Source organism: Solanum verrucosum, unplaced genomic scaffold (genome assembly GCF_900185275.1).
Source record: "Solanum verrucosum unplaced genomic scaffold, falcon-dt-bn FXZP01000093.1, whole genome shotgun sequence".
Taxonomy (NCBI): domain Eukaryota; kingdom Viridiplantae; phylum Streptophyta; class Magnoliopsida; order Solanales; family Solanaceae; genus Solanum; species Solanum verrucosum.
Genome location: NW_026020065.1, coordinates 2,467,185 through 2,488,218, shown reverse-complemented (window position 1 = coordinate 2,488,218; position 21,034 = coordinate 2,467,185). Strand labels below are relative to the sequence as shown.

General features: G+C 36.1%; 3 protein-coding genes across 3 annotated transcripts in view; 1 reads left to right on the top strand and 2 right to left on the bottom strand.

The window, feature by feature from the left end:
• LOC125823662 (uncharacterized) overlaps positions 1 to 21,034 on the top strand; it is a 608,951-nt gene that overhangs the window by 61,677 nt on the left and 526,240 nt on the right. The window lies entirely within an intron of this gene.
• Positions 3,237 to 5,401, bottom strand: LOC125823675 (probable aquaporin NIP7-1). The gene is made up of 5 exons (XM_049503032.1): positions 5,097 to 5,401; positions 4,422 to 4,646; positions 3,896 to 4,093; positions 3,749 to 3,810; positions 3,237 to 3,624 (listed from the first exon to the last, which is right to left on the bottom strand). Exons 1-5 carry the CDS (start codon positions 5,271 to 5,273, stop codon positions 3,423 to 3,425), a joined length of 864 nt encoding a protein of 287 aa, XP_049358989.1. The 5' UTR covers positions 5,274 to 5,401; the 3' UTR covers positions 3,237 to 3,422.
• On the bottom strand, positions 6,295 to 8,013 carry LOC125823661 (probable aspartic proteinase GIP2). Its single transcript, XM_049503018.1, has 2 exons — positions 7,476 to 8,013; positions 6,295 to 7,064 (listed from the first exon to the last, which is right to left on the bottom strand). The coding sequence occupies exons 1-2, from the start codon at positions 8,011 to 8,013 to the stop codon at positions 6,295 to 6,297; spliced, it is 1,308 nt and encodes a 435-aa protein (XP_049358975.1).

The following is a 21,034-nucleotide window of genomic DNA, read 5'->3' as shown; positions in this document are numbered from 1 at the left end:
TGAAGCAATAATATTGTATTAAGTTACGAGTTTAATTAGTGCCTAATATTAAAAGAAAGAATAATAGAAACATTAAATTGTTTTTGATGATTGATTATGATGTTGGTTGAGAACACAGTTTAACATTAATTAATAGTACATCAGTATTATTGGACTATTTAAACCATCATTTCTATAATTGCAATTTGCAAGTTACACTCACTGACTCACTCTAACCCAATGACCCATTGTACCCTCTTAGTTCCATTTTAATTGTTGTTTTAGCACTTTTCACATTTATTAAAAAAAAAATATATATATAGGATATAATTTAATAATTAACTTACTTCTATTTATTTGATATATGTATATAAATTTGTAAGCATTGAGCAGTATTAATTTTTTTTATCTTTCTTCTTTAATGTTAAGGTATAGTTGGAAACAATTGTCAATTTTTAACTTAAAGTCTATTTGATTAAGTTTTTGAGAGATCAAAAGTGTTTATTTTAAAAAAAAATTGAGGTGTTTGTCAAGTTTAAAGAGAAATTAAGTATTTTTTTAGTGCAACAAAAGTTGTTTTAATTTTTAGAAGTTTTTTAAAAATAGTCCCCCCCCACCCCCCTCCAAAAAAACACTTTTTTGAGAAGAACTTTGAGAAAAATTCATTTAGAAACACTTTTAAAAAGTTTGGTCAAACGCTAATTGTTGCTCAAAAGTATTTTTATAATTTTTCGGCCAAACACAAACTAATGTACTTCTCACTATTACTAGTCACTAGTATAACTCTTGAAAAAATAATTTTAAAAATAAGTTAATTTTAGTCGGGCTAATAAAAATTGGGTTTAACACTTCATGTAATTGCTAATATTTAAATTTATGAATCAATGTTACACGCTACTCTTTTGTGTAGTTTTCATGCAACTATATGAAGAATGACAATGTCTTTTTGTCTTTAATTTTTGGAGCTCTTTTTTGCATTACTTGGTCTTTCATCCTAACGTCAGCCACTAAAAATATTCTTCCTCAGTCGTTCATAAGAATTAATTATACAAACTAACTAGGATTGTGGTGAAGTAATAAGTACCCCTTCATTCTTAATCAAAGTTTTCGTATTCAAGTCCTCCTAAGTATGGAATCGCCTTTGCTAGAGAGCGTTTTATTCCCAATGTGTGACTTTCCGGCGTGAATTTAAATTTAGTCTGGCTTCAAGGTGGGTACCGAACACTGAACGGAAAAAAATAATAATTAACCACAAATTCCATGGAAGAAAAAGTCTTCCCCTTTCCCTATTTGTCTTCATTTTTTTTCTAAAAGATGATGTGTGATACATTCAAGTTGTGAATCATAGGCCCAAATTAAAAGGATGAAATAGAAAGAGTAATTAAATTCACGTATATGTATAGGTAGGGGCTTAAATTATAAAATAATTAAAAAATTATAAATATTGAGTTAAATTTTTTTTACCCAATATAATTCAATCATCATTGATGACATAAGATAAAGATTCGACCACTTTTTCTTACGGAAGGACGATTTGCTCAAGAAGTTTTATTTCTACAGAAAATGGCAAAAATATCTTTGAACTATCGAAAAAAAGTTTTTAAATACCTTCAAGGATATAAATGAGTCAAAATGGTGAATGAATGGGTATTTTTAGACCAAAAAAATAGTATAAAGTATTTTTAGACCAAAAGATGAATGAAAGATAGTTTAAGATATTTTCTTATAATTTAAGAATATTTTTGATCCTTTTCCGTTATTTCTATTTTCAACCCCTTCTATTTGAAGAAAAAAAAAACTGAAATTCTCTTTCATTGCACCTACTTTTGAATTTTTTTTTTCTTTTTTGAATTTCACTTATATTTTAAGCTCATTAATAACATTTACAATACTGCTATTTTGTTTTATTGTATTAGTCAAGCAAATAATTCTGCCTATTCAATACTTTAGCACAAATTTTAAAATTTGACCTATCACAAACATAAATCGTTTTAAATGAATAATATATTAAAAGACTCGAAATATCGAGATGAATTCATATCTTATATTTGAGACTATCTAGATTAGATTTGAATTGGTAGGGATTGAAAAAATAATTTGGCCTATTGAGGGAAGATGAACTGCTACAATGCATAATTATTGTAAAGATAGTATATATATAATTGGATATATAGTTATACCTCATAGGTACACAATTATATACTATACAATATCAACGCATTACATAATTATTTACACAATATCATGCGACTATTTTATTTAAAACAAATTTGTCACCTATACAATTACCTAAGAAGGACTTGGGTCTAGGTGCGAGATAAACTCCCTACTCCAAACTTTTAAAAATCAGCCGTTGGAATCTTCATTTCCAATAAGATATACATAAATATACAAATCATATATACAAGATATAAAATATATTACAAAAATATGTCTATATATATTTAAGTAATATTTGTTAATATTATTTTTAAAGTATTGTATTGTTTGGATTTTGAAAATGAAACTGATTTAAAATTATCGTACGGCATGGATCTTGGAAATAAATTGCTAACATTATTTTTTAAAATTATTTTATTCAAATAAGATATACAATATTTCTATTACTCCTAATAGATAAATTGCATAGTTTAATTCAAAGTTTACAAAACTACTACAGCTTTTCTTTAATTTCATAAACGTAAATTAGAAAAAGAAAATTCAATTTTATAAGTCTTCCAATTTTAAATCCACATATTTTGAACCATTTTCTCGAATTTCTCTATATTAATATTAGGAGAAGTTGGCTCATTATTTTCATAATCGACATCTCCATAAGTTGGAGTTGATTGTGCCGATGAATCTCTATTCGGTAATTTCATTTTTCAGAAAATGCATAAAAAAATTGGAAAAAAAAAAACAAAACAGAATAGTGACCACATAAGATCTCTCTTTACAACATTCGAAATTTCATAGGACTATTATAATAATGTATGTTAGTTCTAAAAAGATATATATAGCATATACGATAGTGTGCGAGTATAGCGGATTGAGAACATATTTCTTGAATTAAGCTAAGTTTATTGTTCTTGGGTCAAACGATATATTTATAAATAATATATGTAGTGACAAATTTGATACAAAGAGTGAAAATAAAGTGACTAACTTGCACATACTTTATCCTACACTCAAGCTATTATAATTCTCAATTTTCCAATAGTGGCAAATTCTTGAGGTCACCAACGTATTATGTTATTCAAGAACATATAATGTATACCACATCAATGCTCTAAATAGAATGTATATATATACATATACTTTAGTAACTTAATTTCTACCAACATAAGGAAAAGAAAAATTGCAAGAATCGAACCTACATTTATTGAGTAGAAAACTTCCACAAATAATACCATTAAAAATATAAGTTAAGTTTATACTAAACTAAAATTATTAGTTAGAGTGGACTATATATGTTGATGAGTTGTTGTTGGAGTAGAATTAGGTTTGCAAGACCAGCCTTGAATGCGTAAAAATCGATAAAACACAACTCCTGCAACAGCTCCTATAATTGGGGCTATAACATATATCCATAAGTTATTAAACTTCCATGCAACAATTGCTGGTCCTAACGATCGTGCTGGGTTCATTGATCCTCCTGAAACAGGGCTGCATTTCATAATCGATCAAAAATAAATAAATCGTACTATCTTAATTATGTGTACGAGTTTTAGGTATAACGTATGTTGTACCAAAGTCATAAAATCGTATATGACATGCAATGGTAAATTACCCTGAAATTAGGACAGCCAATCCAATGGCCACGCCAACAAGAAATCCAGATAATGGTCCTGTCTATAAATTAAAGATAAAATATTTAATTAATACGTAATATAAGTAACGAAAAATCAAAAAAATATTGTTTTAAGTGTTATCTTACAGATTGAGGATCATAATTTGTCAATGATGCACTTAGGAAGAGAACAATGAAGGTTGCCAAAAGCTCCACAAAAAATGCTGAAGTGCAACTCTGTAGAGGTTTTGTTGTCACAAATTCTGCTTTTAATCCATACACCAATTTTCCTGTATATGTAGCCACTATTGAACCTCCCACTTGTGCCACTACATAAAGTGGAACCTAAACAAAACAATTCTAATAATCTTAGAAAATAAGAACCTAAATTCAAAATTAAGATACCTTGATTTTACTATAATAATTTAACTTTTTGACTATTCTTTTCCTTCATTTACCACGATGTCAGACATACGATCTTTTAATATATAATTATCTTGATATTCAAAATTCATCCTATCGCTCAATTAATTCATCATATCATCGCGTAAAATCCATATAAGGAAAACATTTCCTACTATTGATTTTGTTCATTCCCGGGCTCGAATTTGAGACCATAGGAAGACAATGAAAATGACCATTATAAGAATTTGAAAATTTAAGAGTTACAAACCTTGGACCATGGAAAATGTCCAACAGCTGCAAATGCTAAAGTGACAGCAGGATTAATATGAGCCCCAGAGATGGGGCCTATAGAGAAGACTACAACTACTACTGTTAGTGCTGCTGTGGTTGCATATTCCATAAGCCCCACTTGCACTCCCATTATTTCCATGCTTGCCATCATCCCACATATACAAAACATTAGCAAAAATGTCCCTAATGCTTCTGCCAAAACCTGCGACAATATCCAAAATAATTGAGTTTTTCATTTGGTTAATTATATTTGCTATTTTCAAGTATGAGATAGTGAAATAAGCGTGTATTGTCGAAGCTAGGAATTTCTCTGAGCATGTTCAATGTTTAATATACATGTATGGAAGGATGTTCAATTGATCACCATTCACTTTATGTGGCTACATCATTGGCGTGCACCCAGTGTTATAGGTTAGATCTGCATCAATGGCGTAGCCACATCAGAGAAGGGTGGTCAGATCAACATCCTTAGTCCAAATTTATATTGTGAATATAGAGAATTGTACTATATGTACGTATATAGTTAAAAAGAAAGTTACTTTATATACATATAAATGTTAAATACTCTTAGTAAAATTTCTCATATCGCTATTGATCTACATGAATACATTGTTAAATCATGAAGTGACGAGAAATTAATGATCATGCTAACCATACGAAGGAAGATTGGATCAATTCCTAGTAGTGAGTTGCAAATGTTTCTCTTCTCCAACATCTCTACATTGCTTGATGTGGTCTCTTGATCATACGTAGATTGTTCACTTGTTGATGCATCAACTTGAAATTCGACGGATAAACCATTTTCATAAGAAGGCAATTTCATGATCATTTAACTAATAATCTCTCCCTTTGTGTGTTGTGGGCATGAAAAGGAAGTTTAATTCATAAGTTGCATCATGAATCGTTTATAAAGTAATCAAATAATGCACAAAACCAAAAGGTAAAGATGATGCAAAATAGATAATTTATCGTTAATTCATTTGTTATATATTGTAAGTTTCTTTGTATAGTTTTATAATCTTTAAGTATAAGAAGGTAAGTTCAACTGAAAATCAACACACATTTCTTGTGTCACTCCCAAAGTATGGAAAAGGTTGTTCATGCATTTTAGCGTGTCCATTATTTCATTTAAATATGCCTTTGACTTGTTATTATCATGAGATTACACGTTTAAACTCTTAAGATTTCCCTACTCGATTATGTATCACAAGAGAACAATATATGAATATAAAAACAATTAACTAAGTATCAAATCGAACAAAATGAACACATTATATATATCAAGATTATATTGTTTGTCACTACTCTTGTCTCCGCTCGTATATTTTCCCTTCTCCTATCTTAAAAAATGCCAAACCTAAGCACACCTCATGTCATTTGCCCAAGTTATGATCGATACATTTTAATTGTTATTTATCACGGAGAGATCTCCACATAAAGCTTGAAGGAGCATAAGAATTAATTAAGTTGCTACAATTGGGAACTCTTCAAAACAATATTCATATAAAATTAGTTAATCAATAGATCAGAGTAACAGTTGAAAGAAAAAATTGGTCAGACAATTATAACAAATTAGTAAATTTTTTAATTAGTTACAAAGACATCAAAACAAGCGAGGAGATTGTATTATACATATATTTTACAAAAGAAGTTAGTATTACGAAGTCAAACCTTATGGTGTGATACTATTTTTGAAATATTTATCCAAGAAATTAATAATGACACTTTCTCTAGACAATAAATAAATAAATCCAATTGAGATGGGTGTTAATAGGATTTAAGTGTTATTAATTCCAACAAGCATAGAAAGGAAAAAAAAAACATGAAAACTTCAAAACGAAAATAAAAGTTCATGATGTTTTTTCGTACTTAGAACATGATGTTTGTTGAAGTTTGAGTGAAGAGCTAAAACCTATCTTCTTTTGTGGAAGGTCAAATATCAAGAGGTTCTCTTCCAATTGATATCCTCCTATCTCAATTGATGGTGCCCTTGTTTGATCTTGTCCCACAAATGCTAAACACATAACATCCTTATTAACTTGTACCACTGAATTTGCTCCATAAATTCTCCAAAATGCACTCTTCTTGTGAAAAACAATATCGATCACAGGAACATCTGGTCCAACATTTGTGTTTCTAATGTTTTTTGAACTAAAGCAAAGTCCAAATTGTTTCGTAGGAGGCTCTACAATTGTCACATTCTTAGGAAGCGCGTTGATGAAAGCAGTTTTAACAACATCGTAAATGGTAGTGTGTAAGATTGTGAAAGCTGTCGTTGTGCTGATTCTTGTTCCACCAAGTCCTTTCTTAATAGATAACAATGTTTTATTTAATGGCACATTTTTTCCCGCGATTTGAATGGATGAAACTTTGACATGGTACTCTGAAAACTTTGAAGTGGTAAAGGTATTTTTGACTAGTGGGGTGTAGACAAGATTCTTGGAGATATCAATCATAGGATTGTAAACATAATATGGAGTAGAACCAATGAAAATAACTCCACTAGATCTTGTAGTAGATGAGCTTAAGCAAATACCAAACTTATTGGTGAATTTTGAGTCTAATGAAGCAAGTTGATTAGGAATGGATATTGTACTATTGTGTCCAAAACCTGCAATTCCTGTGATTGAGACATAATATAATAAAAAAGTGCTCTCATTCAAAATGTTAGACTTTTTTAGATGAGGATCAAAGTAGGCAATAGGTTACAAACTCAATTTATGTGGCACAATTGAAATTTTGAGAGTCAACTAAATTTTTCTTTGATTAAAATTTATTTATATATGTCTTCTAAATATCTTAAGTAGTTAGTTATAGTAATTTATAGTACTTTTTACATAGTTTTGATCAAATCTATAAATTTTATTTAATAAAACTTAAAACTTCTATATTTGAATTCACAGTCAAAGTTTAGAAGTTTGAATCTCGAAATTCCAACCATGCCACATAAATTAAGACAAAAAGAGTACTATTATAATGAATAAGTAAAAAATATGTTCTCTTTAGATGAGACAGTCACACAGTTCAATACCTGTAACTCCTTTGGCAAGATGTGTCATTATAAAAGACTCAATGCAAGTGAAAATAAACCTTGGCTGAGATACAAGGACGGCTGGCTTTGAACCAATAGCCAACACATCCTCAGCAAGTTCTGCACCTGTATAAGTATCAATAATGGGATTTCCATCAAGAGTATGGCAAGTATTGTTGTTGCATCCGGGCCGCGGTTTAGATAGGCAGAAGCTTCCACAGGCATTATACTCAGCCTTGGCAAAAGAACATTGTTTGGACTCACAAAGAACTGGTTTGTAAGTTGAACTATTGTAACCACTTTCACAGTCCACCAATAAGCTTGCACTGCCGAGGTGGACTGTGAAGTTTACGGGTATTAAAGGAGTTCTTTGCCCTATTACTGTAATGTATTGTAGGGTTGATGAGTCTTTGGTGACCGGAAGGATTAGGGTAGTAGGTAGTACGATCGATGAACATTGAGAAATAATATTGAGTACAAGAAATAAGAGGATGAAAGTGTAGATGTTGGAAGATGAAGAAAATTTGAATGTCAACATGATATGAGAGAGAGAGAGAGAGAGCAAATGATGTATAATAAGAATGATATTGAGTTGCCAATTTATAACTAATTAACTATGTGGAAAATGTGACCCAACTTTGATTTGATTTGATTTTTTTTTTGTTTATAGCGGTTGACTTATAATGGCTCCATATTGACTTTGAATTAAATCTAGTCAGCATGATGCAAATGAAAAATATGGAGTTATCTCATGCACATGGCCAGGTTGACTTATTTGAATTTAGTAGTTAATTCCTAATGCTTTAACGTTTTTCAACTACTTACTATTTCCTTTTTAATTTATAATTTCACAACATTATCAAAATATTACAAGTGACTTATAATTTAAATTTTCAATTAATGCTATGCACAATTCATTTGTTTGTATCCCTCTATCTCTTTCTACTCTGATTATATTTGAATATGACAAGTGAATGCGAAAAGTCTAGTTTTCTAAATCTACTTTAATAAATACCAACTACTTTGGATCTATATTTGTGCATGCGATGTGATTTGTGAGGGTAGAGAGTTTATTTCTAAAGTATTCGAATCTCTACAAGCTGAATAATTAATTCAAATACTTTGGATGTATGTTTGTGCATGTGACCTGCACTAATGGTTTTTGACATAATAATAGGATAATCCTTTTACTATTCCTTTTCTTTCTTCGTTTGAACGATATTATGATCTCTGGATAGGCAATATCTATCTATTGAGTCAATGTTCATCGATTCTTGACTTCTTAAATGGATAATAAAATAATGTCACTTGGCCTCTTGGCTATTATAGTATACTTAATATATACTCTATATGGAAGAAGCTCATTCTCCTGTAGGAATATTATCTATTTTGGTTTTGTATGGTTGTAAGAAATTGTAACATACTTAGCTAGAGCCGTTGGAAATCTAACGAAAAATACAAACACTTATAGTTTGAGACGTGCCAAAAAACATTATGTTAAAGATATTTCACCCGATATAAATGCATTCCACAAAACAAGCTCTTCTAATATAAAATCGGGAACACAAAAACCAACAAAGATTTAATAGATACGAAAACCCAACAATGGAATATAAGAGGAAACATATTTTCTCTTCTTCCTTTTCAAATGACTTCAACATTTATAGATTTAAATCACTTCTCCTCCTAATGGGTTTGTAACACCCCAAATTTCTAAGCTAAGATTTGAACTATTCTTGGCCTTCTATCGGTTGATTCCTAGTTGTTCATGTGTATTAAGATTCATTACCAAGTGTAGGAGGTGTGTCAGAAGTGATTTAGGGTCATTAGAAACCTCTAGCACTAAGTCGAGTTCAAAACTTTTCTTACTCGCAAAGTTTTTCCATGCAATCATGTGAGGGTCAAGTTCAAACAATCATATCGAGGTTTAGAGGCTTGATCCATGTCTCCCTCTAAATGTAACTTTTTGTTGGAATAGACAAGCAAAGACAAATGGTAGCTAAGCGAGAGTGCTTGCGGTGATGAATAATCTTTTTATTAGACCAAACAAACAGAGGAAAAGAAGGTTCTCGGTTGGCTTTGTATGAAGAATCCTATCTTTCTAGCCCCAAGTGAGCCATAGATTGTGAGTGAGCTTTCGAGCGTCGAAATACCAATGGATCAATTTGTTTTTTTTCAGTATAATTATTGAAAGGATTAATCGGAACAGACGCGTATGATTGGGATCGATCCTAACCCCCACACTTAAAACTTCCAAATTTTAGTGATGATTTTAAAAAAAAAAAATCTCCCTGAAGCAGTGTTTAATTTGTCGTCATAGTTTTCAGGGAATCATTTGGACTATGACCATATGTAGTTCAAATTCTAGTCCATTAAACTGTTGATCACAGTACCATGTGATACAGACATACAGTTGTTATGAATTCCAACGAGCACAGAAAACACAAAAAGAAATGAAAACTTTGAAGATAAAAAAAAGAATTCATATATATCTGCCTTGGTAAGAAGGTTCAACATGTTAACTTTTAAATGCGTGATCGTACTTGGAACATGATGTTTGCTGGAGCTTGAGTGAGGAGCTGAAACCTATCTTCTTGTGTGGAAGATCAAATACCTACAAGTTCTCTTCCAATTGATATCCTCCAATCACAATCGATGGTTTCCATGTTTGGTCTACTCCAACAAATGCTAAACACATAACATCCTCACTAACTTGTACCACCGAATTTGCCCCATAAATTCTCCAAAATGCACTCTTCTTGTGGAAAACAAAATTGATCACAGGAACATCTGGTCCAACGTTTGCGCTCCTAATGTTTTTTGAACTAAAGCAAGCTCCAAATCGCTTCATAGGAGGATCTACCATTGTCACATTCTTAGGAAGCGCGTTAATGAAAGCAGTTTTAACAACTTCATAAATGCTAGTGTACAAGATTGTGAAAGGTATTGTTGTGCTGATTCTCGTCCCACCATGTCCTTGATCATTAATAAATAACAATGTTTTATTAAGTGGTACATCTTTTCCTGCAATTCGAATGGATGAAACATTGTACTATAGGGGTATAGACAAGATTCTTGGAGATATCAATCATAGGATTGTAAACATAATACGGACTAGAACCCATGAAAATAACTCCACTAGATCTTGTAGATGAGCTCAAGCAAATACCAAACTTCCTGGTAAATTTTGAGTCTAATGAAGCAAGTTGATTAGGAATGGATATTGTACTACTGTGTCCAAAACCTGCAATTCCTGTTGTGGAGACATAACATGGTCAAAGTATATATCAAGGTGTACGTATGGTCAATATATAATTGAATAACTAAAAGATATGCAATACCTGTGTAACACCCTGACTTTCCGAAACGTCTAAACTTACTCGTATCTCCATGGAAAGACAAGGAGGGTGGGTAATAAATTAAGAATGATGTGGTATGTCCTATTTTAAGTGTTCAAGTGTTGCATCTCAAGTTTTGAAGTTAGGTAAGTGGCAAAATAAAAGTTGGCGGAAGTTATCGTAAGTTCCTTCTTAAAGATTTCTCTGAAATTTGGGTCAAATGTCTTGGAGGTTTTCTCCCAATCTATAAAGATTTATGGGCCCCACAAACTATCGAATCGAAGGTCTACGAGTCTAGTTTCCAACGCATCAAACCATTTGTTCATACGACTTCAGAATAGAGAGATATTCGCGTTTTCGTAGGACTGCGCAAGCAAGCACGTGAGGTGGGGCCCTAGGTCGGTGGAAAGTTGCATATATCTTCTTCTTCGATTTTTTGCTTCATTTTTAAGGTAATAACCAGAGAAATTAGAGAAACCCATTTCTAGGATCAAGTGAAGTATAAATTTTCTCGACTTAAGTCCTTGACGAAAGTTGTTCTACACGTTGGGCTCATCATCATGGTATAATTTGTTTTATCGATTTCGTAGCATATCATACTTTAGTGTTGTGACAGCAAGGGTTTGAATATATTTGAAGGTTTTGAGGCGTATTACGAACCTAAGATCGAGGTAAGACCCTTCTTTCATCGACTCTAGCTTTTATAAGCAGCAAATAGCAATTTGCGATGGAAATACATATCTTTTATCGTATTGTCATGGTATCTTTTATTTTGTGTGTTGATTATGGTCTTACCCTGTTGTAGTATCGAGGGAGTTATGATTAAAAGTCGTTAGCCACGTGAATTTAGCGAAAAAGGTATGGTAAGGTTATTCCCTACTTACGACATGTTCCTTAATATATATACTTAATATACTTGTAGTGTTATTGTTGATTATTGGCTGCTCGAGTTGATCTAATCCTCCCTTGTCGGGATTATTATTCATTTAGTAGTGTCCCTATGTTGGACACGACTTAGAGGCTATTTGTACAGGTTGCTTATAACTAGATTGCTCGCTTTTAATGATTTGATTGTTATTGTTGCCCTTGAGGCTATTGTTGTTAGCTACATGAATGTGATTTATGCCTAGAAGGGTTATGTTCTGCCTACGGGGCCAGATGGATAACTAAAAGGGCTATATGTTGCCTACGGGGCTATATTGATGTTTAGCAGGGCTATGAGTTGCCTACAGGGCTATATTGACGCCTAAGAAGGCTATGGGCTTCCTACATGGCTATGTTGTTGCCTAAGAGGACTATGAGTTGTCTATAAGCTATGTTGATACCTAAGAGAACTATGTGCTGCTATGGGGCTATATTAATGCCTAAGAGGGCTATGTGATTGTCTACAGGGCTAGGGGACTATCGATAGGGGTATATAGACTGATTGGCACCTTCCGGGCTTATGAGGGCCTGAGTAGGTGGTCTTGTGTGTTGTTTGTACATGCCGAGCTTATGGGGGCTCTGTTAGGTTGTTGTTTTATTATTTTTGATAAATTTAGATTTATGAGCAGGTCAGTACACTTATCTTATCTTTGATTTATTTATCGGATTATTCCAGTATATTAAGATACTTGATCATAGCCTATTGCCTTTCATACTCTGTACATTATTTTGTACTTGTCACGCCCCGAGCTACCCCCAAGACGCGGACACGGGACCTAGGACCACAAGTGATCCCAAGCTAACCCTGCTGGCATGATCATGAGCATACTAAAGAAAATAAACTGATGCAAAAGCTAATTCATAATTAAATCTGAAAAGATGGGGAATACCCATATACTATAACTTAATATATGAAATCTGAGAGTTTAATACAAAAGAAATATCAAACTCAAAACACTAAGCTGAATCTAACTATGTCTGAAATAAGCCTCTAAACTGACTAGAAATGTTGGGACATGCCCCAACTAGATCTAGCAAAACTGAAACTAAAGACTAAAAATACTGAAATGAAACTCATGACTATTGTCCTCGGAGAATGAGGACTCACCAACTGATTCTGCTGAACTGAAGATCGGGAATCGATCTAAGCGTGATCTGGATGCTGAGGACCTGAACCTACATCACGAGAAGATGTAGCGCACGTATGTGTCAGTACTTGAAAGGTACTGAGCATGCAGGATGGAGTAAAGCTGAAATAACATATAACTGAACAAAGCATACTGAGCAATGATATAATCTGAACAATATATAGATACTGAAGTACTGAATGCTGAGCTAACTGAATGCAATGACCAAATTTATAACATGCTGAGACTGAATACTGACTGTACTGAAATATGGTCAATGCAATAGAGTCTGACTGAACTGTGGGAGCTACTAATAACCGACATAAAACCACATGAGCTAAATATGGAGTCCGATGTATACGCCCCATCAAGAGGACCCAATATACCCTGCCAGAGGTATAGAGGCATGCTGGCGTGATCACTAAACTGATGTTGCCCACAGAGGGGACTTACACCTACGTGGCTCGTAGTTCTGGGACTATATGGGTACGCTGAAACCCTAGTCCAACTCGGTATTATGCTACTCCCAATGAATTAAGTAGTTAATTGGTTATGACTGAATTTCTATAAATACTGGATAGCTCGAACTGAACATGCAAACTGAGAATGCAACAATTAATCTGATAATGATGCATTCATAAACTGAGGCATGTAAAACTGAATACTGAAATACCTGACCTAGCATGTGTAATTCAAGAACTAAAGAAATACATAGCTTGGGTTCTGAAATTCATGCGATAAACTGAGCAATAACATGATAATCTGATTTGGAACATTTAAATAACTAATTCATGATGATCTGCTATAATTCTAGAAACCCTAGGTCTGTTCATAATCATGGAATCAAGAATCTGACTGAATTCTAGGGACCTAATGGGCGAAAGGAACCCACTAGTGAAATCCCACATACCTGGTGACGAATTCCAAGGAGAAATCTTTTGATTTCGGGGCTGGAACTGAAGAAACCTCGCTGCGTTCTTGAACTAGGGTTCTTGACCTTTTTCTCCTCTCTTGCTTCTAATTCTTCTAAGTTTGATTAATGATTTGACTTAGGTAAGTTCTAGTTATGTTTCTAGGCTTAAACTAATTAAAATCTCATGATTTAGGGTCTAAACGACGTATCTTAGGGGTTAAACAAAATAGGAAAAGACCAAAAGACCCCTGAATTAACTGCTGTCGGAGTGATCTACGGAATGGATCTACGGGCCGTAGGTCAATCTATGGTCCGTAGATTGGGTCCGTAGTTCGAGTCTGCCCGACAGGTCTTCACTAAAACGGGCATAACTTTTTACTCGGAGGTCGGAATTTAGCAAACTCGGTGGCGTTGGAAAGGTAATTCAATTATATATCTAACCATAGGTCATGGGACATATAATTCATTTTGTGCTAAAATTTATGACCATCTGAAGTTGACCCATCAGAATTTTCAGCTAACTGGCTGATATCCTTCGATCTACGGTCAGACCTACGAACCGTGGATCGAACGACGGTCCGTGCTGGTCAACCGTAGTTCGTGTCAGAGGCTGGGTAAGGAGGTCTTGATCCACGGACACAGACCACGGACCGTGGTCTGATCTACGGACCGTGGGTCTGTCCGTGAGTCGAGACTTAACCAATTTTCTGAGCTGGCTGGGGAGGGGTTGCAGTGGTGAACCACGGACCACCAGCACGGGCTGTGGTCTGACCTACGGTCCGTGGATGGTGACCGTAAGTTGCACCTGCAACTTCTCAAAATCTGCATTTTTTGTCTATTTTGAATACGGGGTGTTACATTATCTCCCCCTTGGGACCATTCGTCCTCGAATGAAGGCTAAACTAGCTGAAATGGAGGGAGAGGGCTGCAATCCCTACCACTGAACACTGAGAACTGAATTTCTGACTGAACTGAGTTCCAAGGACATGCAAATACGCTGAAAATGCAAGTACAAACTGAAGGAACATGATTCTAAGACTGAATTTTCGCATCAATGACTGAAAAACTGAAGAGGAACTATTACCTCAAGCTGGAATGGGATCGGAAGGAAAGAGGTGAGGATACTTGGACTTCATGGCTGCTTCTGCTTCCCAAGTAGCTCCCTCTACTGACTGACTCCTCCACAAAACCTTGACTGAAGCGACTTCTTTATTTCTCAACCTTCTAACCTGACGATCGAGAATCTCAACTGGTACATCCTCATAAGAAAGACTATCTTTCACGGCCACACTCTCTAATGGCACTATGGATGCTGGATCACCCACACATTTCTTCAAAAGAGAAATGTGAAAGACTGGATGCACTGCTGCTAAGTCTGCTGGCAACTCTAACTCATAGGCCACTTTACCAATCCTTTTCAAAATCCGGTAAGGGCCTACATATCTGGGACTAAGCTTTACTTTCTTGCCAAATCTCATCACCCCTTTCATAGGTGACACTTTCAAGAAAACCCAATCATCAACTTGGAACTCTAGTTCCCTTCTTCTCACATCTGCATAAGACTTCTGGCGACTCTGAGCAGTCTTAAGTTTATTCTAATGAGTTGCACTTTCTCCATAGCATCAAGGACCGAATCTGGTCCTATCAAGGCTGCTTCACCTACTTCAAACCAACCAACTGGAGATCTACATCTACGCCCATATAATGCCTCATAAGGGGCCATCTGAATGCTGGAATGGTAACTATTGTTGTAGGCGAACTCAATAAGAGGAAGGTGATCATCCCAACTACCCTTGAAGTCGATCACACAAGCTCTCAACATGTCTTCTAAGGTCTGAATGGTATGCTCTGCCTGACCATCCGTCTGTGGATGAAATGCTGTGCTAAGGTTAACCTGAGTACCAAGACCTTTCTGGAATGACTTCCAGAAATGAGATGTAAACTGAGGACCTCTATCTGAGATAATAGACAAAGGAACTCCATGCAACCTCACAATCTCATTAATGTAAAGCTTGGCGTAATCCTCCGCCGAATCTGTAGTCTTGACCGCCAAAAAGCGAGAAGACTTAGTAACCCTATCAACAATCACCCAAATGGAGTCATGTTGTCTGCGAGTACGAGGTAAACCTGTGATGAAGTCCGTGTTGATCACTTCCCACTTCCAAGTAGGAATGTCAATCTCTTGAGTCATACCTCCTGGTTTCTGATGTTCTACCTTTACTTGCTGGCAATTGGGGCACTTAGCCACAAAGTCTGCTATATCTCTTTTCATACCATTCCACCAATAGACTTCCCGTAGATCACGGTACATCTTAGTAGCACCTGGATGAATAGAATATCTGGAATTGTGGGCTTCTGCGAGAATATGCTGTCTCAATTCACCCACATCAGGAACACACAATCTACCTTGATAGCGAAGTACACCATCTCCCCCTTGGGAGAAAACCTCCACTCTCTGATTGTGGACTGCACCCTTAAGTTCAAGCAAAATTGGATCACTGTCTTGATTTTCCTTAACCTCTACTACCAAAGAAGATTCTGCCCCATTCTGAACCGTTACACCACCATCTGATATGCTCATAAGACGAACTCCTAGGCGAGCAAGTTTGTGAACATCCTTTGCTAGCTCTTTTCTTTCTTCCTCAACATGTGCTACACTACCCATAGATAGTCTGCTAAGGGCATCTGCTACTACATTTGCCTTACCAGGATGGTAATGCACACTCATATCATAATCTTTGAGGAACTCTAGCCATCTTCTCTGGCGAAGATTCAACTCTTTCTGGGTGAATACATACTGGAGGCTCTTATGATCTGTGAACACATCTACATGAACACCATACAAGTAATGTCTCCAAATCTTAAGTGCAAACACCACTGCTGCTAGCTCGAGGTCATGAGTTGGATAATTCTTCTCATGTACCTTAAGCTGTCTAGAAGCATAAGCTATAACCTTACCACGCTGCATCAACACACAACCTAGGCCGACTCTGGATGCATCACAATAGATCACATAACCATCTAAACCCTCTGGTAGAGTCAAAACAGGAGCTGTAGTCAACCTAGTTTTCAGTTTTGCAAAGCTTTTCTCACAATCATCTGACCATTGAAATTTAACCTTTTTCTGAGTTAACTTAGTCAATGGAGAGGCTATGGATGAAAATCCTTCCACAAACCTTCTGTAATAACCTGCTAGACCTAAGAAACTTCTGATATCTGTAGCAGAGGTAGGTCTGGGCCATTGTTTCACTGCTTCTATCTCCTGGGAATCTACTTGAATTCCTTCACTAGACACAATATGCCCAAGGAAGGCAACTGATTGTAACCAAAACTCACACTTACTAAATTTTGCAAATAACTGGCGATCTTTGAGAGTTTGCAGAACAACTCTCAAATGACTCGCATGTTCTTCCTCATTCCTAGAGTAAATGAGGATATCATCAATAAAGACGATAACGAACAAGTCCAAGTATTGCTTGAACACTCTGTTCATCAAATCCATGAAAGTTGCAGGAGCATTAGTTAGTCCAAATGACATAACTACAAATTCGTAATGACCATACCGAGTTCTGAAGGCTGTCTTCGGAATGTCACTATCTCTGACTCTAAGCTGATGATAACCTGATCTGAGGTCTATCTTTGAGAAATGACTAGCACCATGAAGTTGGTCAAACAAGTCATCAATCCTGGGGATGGGATACTTATTCTTGATTGTGACCTTGTTCAACTGCCTATAGTCAATGCACATTCTGAGAGAACTATCTTTCTTCTTCACGAATAACACTCGTGCACCCCATGGCGAAATACTGGGTCTGATGAAGCCCTTATCTAGCAGGTCTTTCAACTGCTCTTTCAATTCCTTAAGCTCAGCTGGAGCCATTCTATAAGGAGGGATAGAGATAGGCTGGGTATCTGGAAGGAGATCAATTCCAAAGTCTATTTCCCTTTCGGGAGGAACTCCAGGAAGATCTTCTGGGAACACTTCTGGAAACTCACTGACTACAGGAATTGACTCAAGAGTTGGGGTTTCGGAACTAGAATCCTTAACCCGAACTAAATGATAGAGATAACCCTTAGAGATCATCTTTCTGGCCTTAAGGTAAGAAATGAATCGACCCATAGGCGCTAAGCTACTACCCTTCCATTCTAGGATTGGTTCGTTTGGAAACTGGAAACGAACAATCCTAGTTCTACAATCAACTGAGGCATAACATGAATGTAACCAATCCATGCCTAGAATGACATCGAAGTCTACCATTTCTAACTCTACAAGATCTGCTGAGGTGACTTTCTGAGAGACTGTGACAGGGCAATTTCTGTATACCCGTCTAGCTATAACTGGGTCACCAACTGGAGTAGAGACTGAGAAAGGTTCTGAGAGAGTTTCTAGACTAACACTCAATTGGACTGCTATGTAAGGAGTTACATGAGGCAAAGTAGCCTCTGAATCTTTCAACTGAGTGTACCATATGTGAGTCACATCCTTAAGCTGGTAGGATGCCAACTCAACCCTACCATTACTAGTCACTTGCATCACTCTAAAGATCTTCTTGACCTCATCAATGAGTTTTGTGGGTCTTCACCAACTTGTGACCCTAAAACTCAGGCGGATTCATCCTTATAAAAATCTCAAACTCTAGCTGCCATTGATCCACCATTTCTATTAGTAGGAATTGGAACCTGCTGATTGTTCTTGTTGGTCATACTCTGAGCCAATAGTTGGATCGCATTCTGAGACTCTTCATTCTTAACCTCAAGGTCTGGGACTAGAGGAATTGCGTTAGCATTGCGTGAATTTGCATTCCTTGTGTAAGTTCTATCAAAAGGCATGATCTTAAGCGTATAACGATGGATTAGAAAGGAGATCATACCAACGCACGATAAGAATATCAAGAAAGTGAAGTTTTCCTAAAACACTTCATAGCCTCCCTCTCATTAGATGTGGTGCACTTCACACCCATGAAAAGGACTCTACTTAGTACGGCTTTTCAGACATCCTAGGACACTTAAACCTAATGCTCTAATACCAAGTTTGTCACGCCTCGAGCTACCCCCAAGACGCGAACACGGGACCTAGGACCACAAGTGATCCCAAGCTAACCCTGCTGGCATGATCATGAGCATACTAAAGAAAATAAACTGATGCAAAAGCTAATTCATAATTAAATCTGAAAAGATGGGGAATACCCATATACTATAACTTAATATATGAAATCTGAGAGTTTAATACAAAAGAAATATCAAACTCAAAACACTAAGCTGAATCTAACTATGTCTGAAATAAGCCTCTAAACTGACTAGAAATGTTGGGACATGCCCCAACTAGATCTAGCAAAACTGAAACTAAAGACTAAAAATACTGAAATGAAACTCATGACTATTGTCCTCGGAGAATGAGGACTTACCAACTGATTTTGCTGAACTGAAGATCGGGAATCGATCTAAGCGTGATCTGGATGCTGAGGACCTGAACCTACATCACGAGAAGATGTAGCGCACGTATGCGTCAGTACTTGAAAGGTACTGAGCATGCAGGATGGAGTAAAGCTGAAATAACATATAACAGAACAAAGCATACTGAGCAATGATATAATCTGAACATGATATAGATACTGAAGTACTGAATGCTGAGCTAACTGAATGCAATGACCAAATTTATAACATGCTGAGACTGAATACTGACTGTACTGAAATATGGTCAATGCAATAGAGTCTGACTGAACTGTGGGAGCTACTAATAACCGACATAAAACCACATGAGCTAAATGTGGAGTCCGATGTATACGCCCCATCAAGAGGACCCAATATACCCTGCCAGAGGTATAGAGGCATGCTGGCGTGATCACTAAACTGATGTTGCCCACAGAGGGGACTTACACCTACGTGGCTCGTAGTTCTGGGACTATATGGGTACGCTGAAACCCTAGTCCAACTCGGTATTATGCTACTCCCAATGAATTAAGTAGTTAACTGGTTATGACTGAATTTCTGTAAATACTGGATAGCTCGAATTGAACATGCAAACTGAGAATGCAACAATTAATCTGATAATGATGCATTCATAAACTGAGGCATGTAAAACTGAATACTGAAATACCTGACCTAGCATGTGTAATTCAAGAACTAAAGAAATACATAGCTAGGGTTCTGAAATTCATGCGATAAACTGAGCAATAACATGATAATCTAATTTGGAACATTTAAATAACTAATTCATGATGATCTGCTATAATTCTAGAAACCCTAGGTCTGTTCATAATCATGGAATCAAGAATCTGACTGAATTCTAGGGACCTAATGGGCGAAAGGAACCCACTAGTGAAATCCCACATACCTGGTGACGAATTCCACGGAGAAATCTTTCGATTTCGGGGCTGGAACTGAAGAAACCTCGCTGCGTTCTTGAACTAGGGTTCTTGACCTTTTTCTCCTCTCTTGCTTCTAATTCTTCTAAGTTTGATTAATGATTTGACTTAGGTAAGTTCTAGTTATGTTTCTAGGCTTAAACTAATTAAAATCTCATGATTTAGGGTCTAAACGACATATCTTAGGGGTTCAACGAAATAGGAAAAGACCAAAAGACCCCTGAATTAACTGCTGTCGGAGTGATCTACGGAATGGACCTACGGGCCGTAGGTCAATCTACGGTCCGTAGATTGGGTCCGTAGTTCGAGTCTGCCCGACAGGTCTTCACTAAAACGGGCATAACTTTTTACTCGGAGGTCGGAATTTAGCAAACTCAGTGGCGTTGGAAAGGTAATTCAATTATATATCTAACCATAGGTCATAGGACACATAATTCATTTTGTGCTAAAAGTTATGACCATCTGAAGTTGACCCATCAGAATTTTCAGCTAACTGGCTGCTATCCTTCGATCTACGGTCAGACCTACGGACCGTGGATCGAACGACGGTCTATGCTGGTCAACCGTAGTTCGTGTCAGAGGCTGGGTAAGGAGGTCTTGATCCACGGACACAGACCACGGACCGTGGTCTGATCTACGGACCGTGGGTCTGTCCGTGAGTCGAGACTTAACCAATTTTCTGAGCTGGCTGGGGAGGGGTTGCAGTGGTGAACCACGGACCACCAGCACGGGCCGTGGTCTGACCTACGGTCCGTGGATGGTGACCGTAAGTTGCACCTGCAACTTCTCAAAATCTGCATTTTTTGTCTATTTTGAATACGGGGTGTTACAGTACTGATGCCCCATTGCCTGGGGGCGCTGCATTCATGCATGCAGGTCCTGACAGATGACT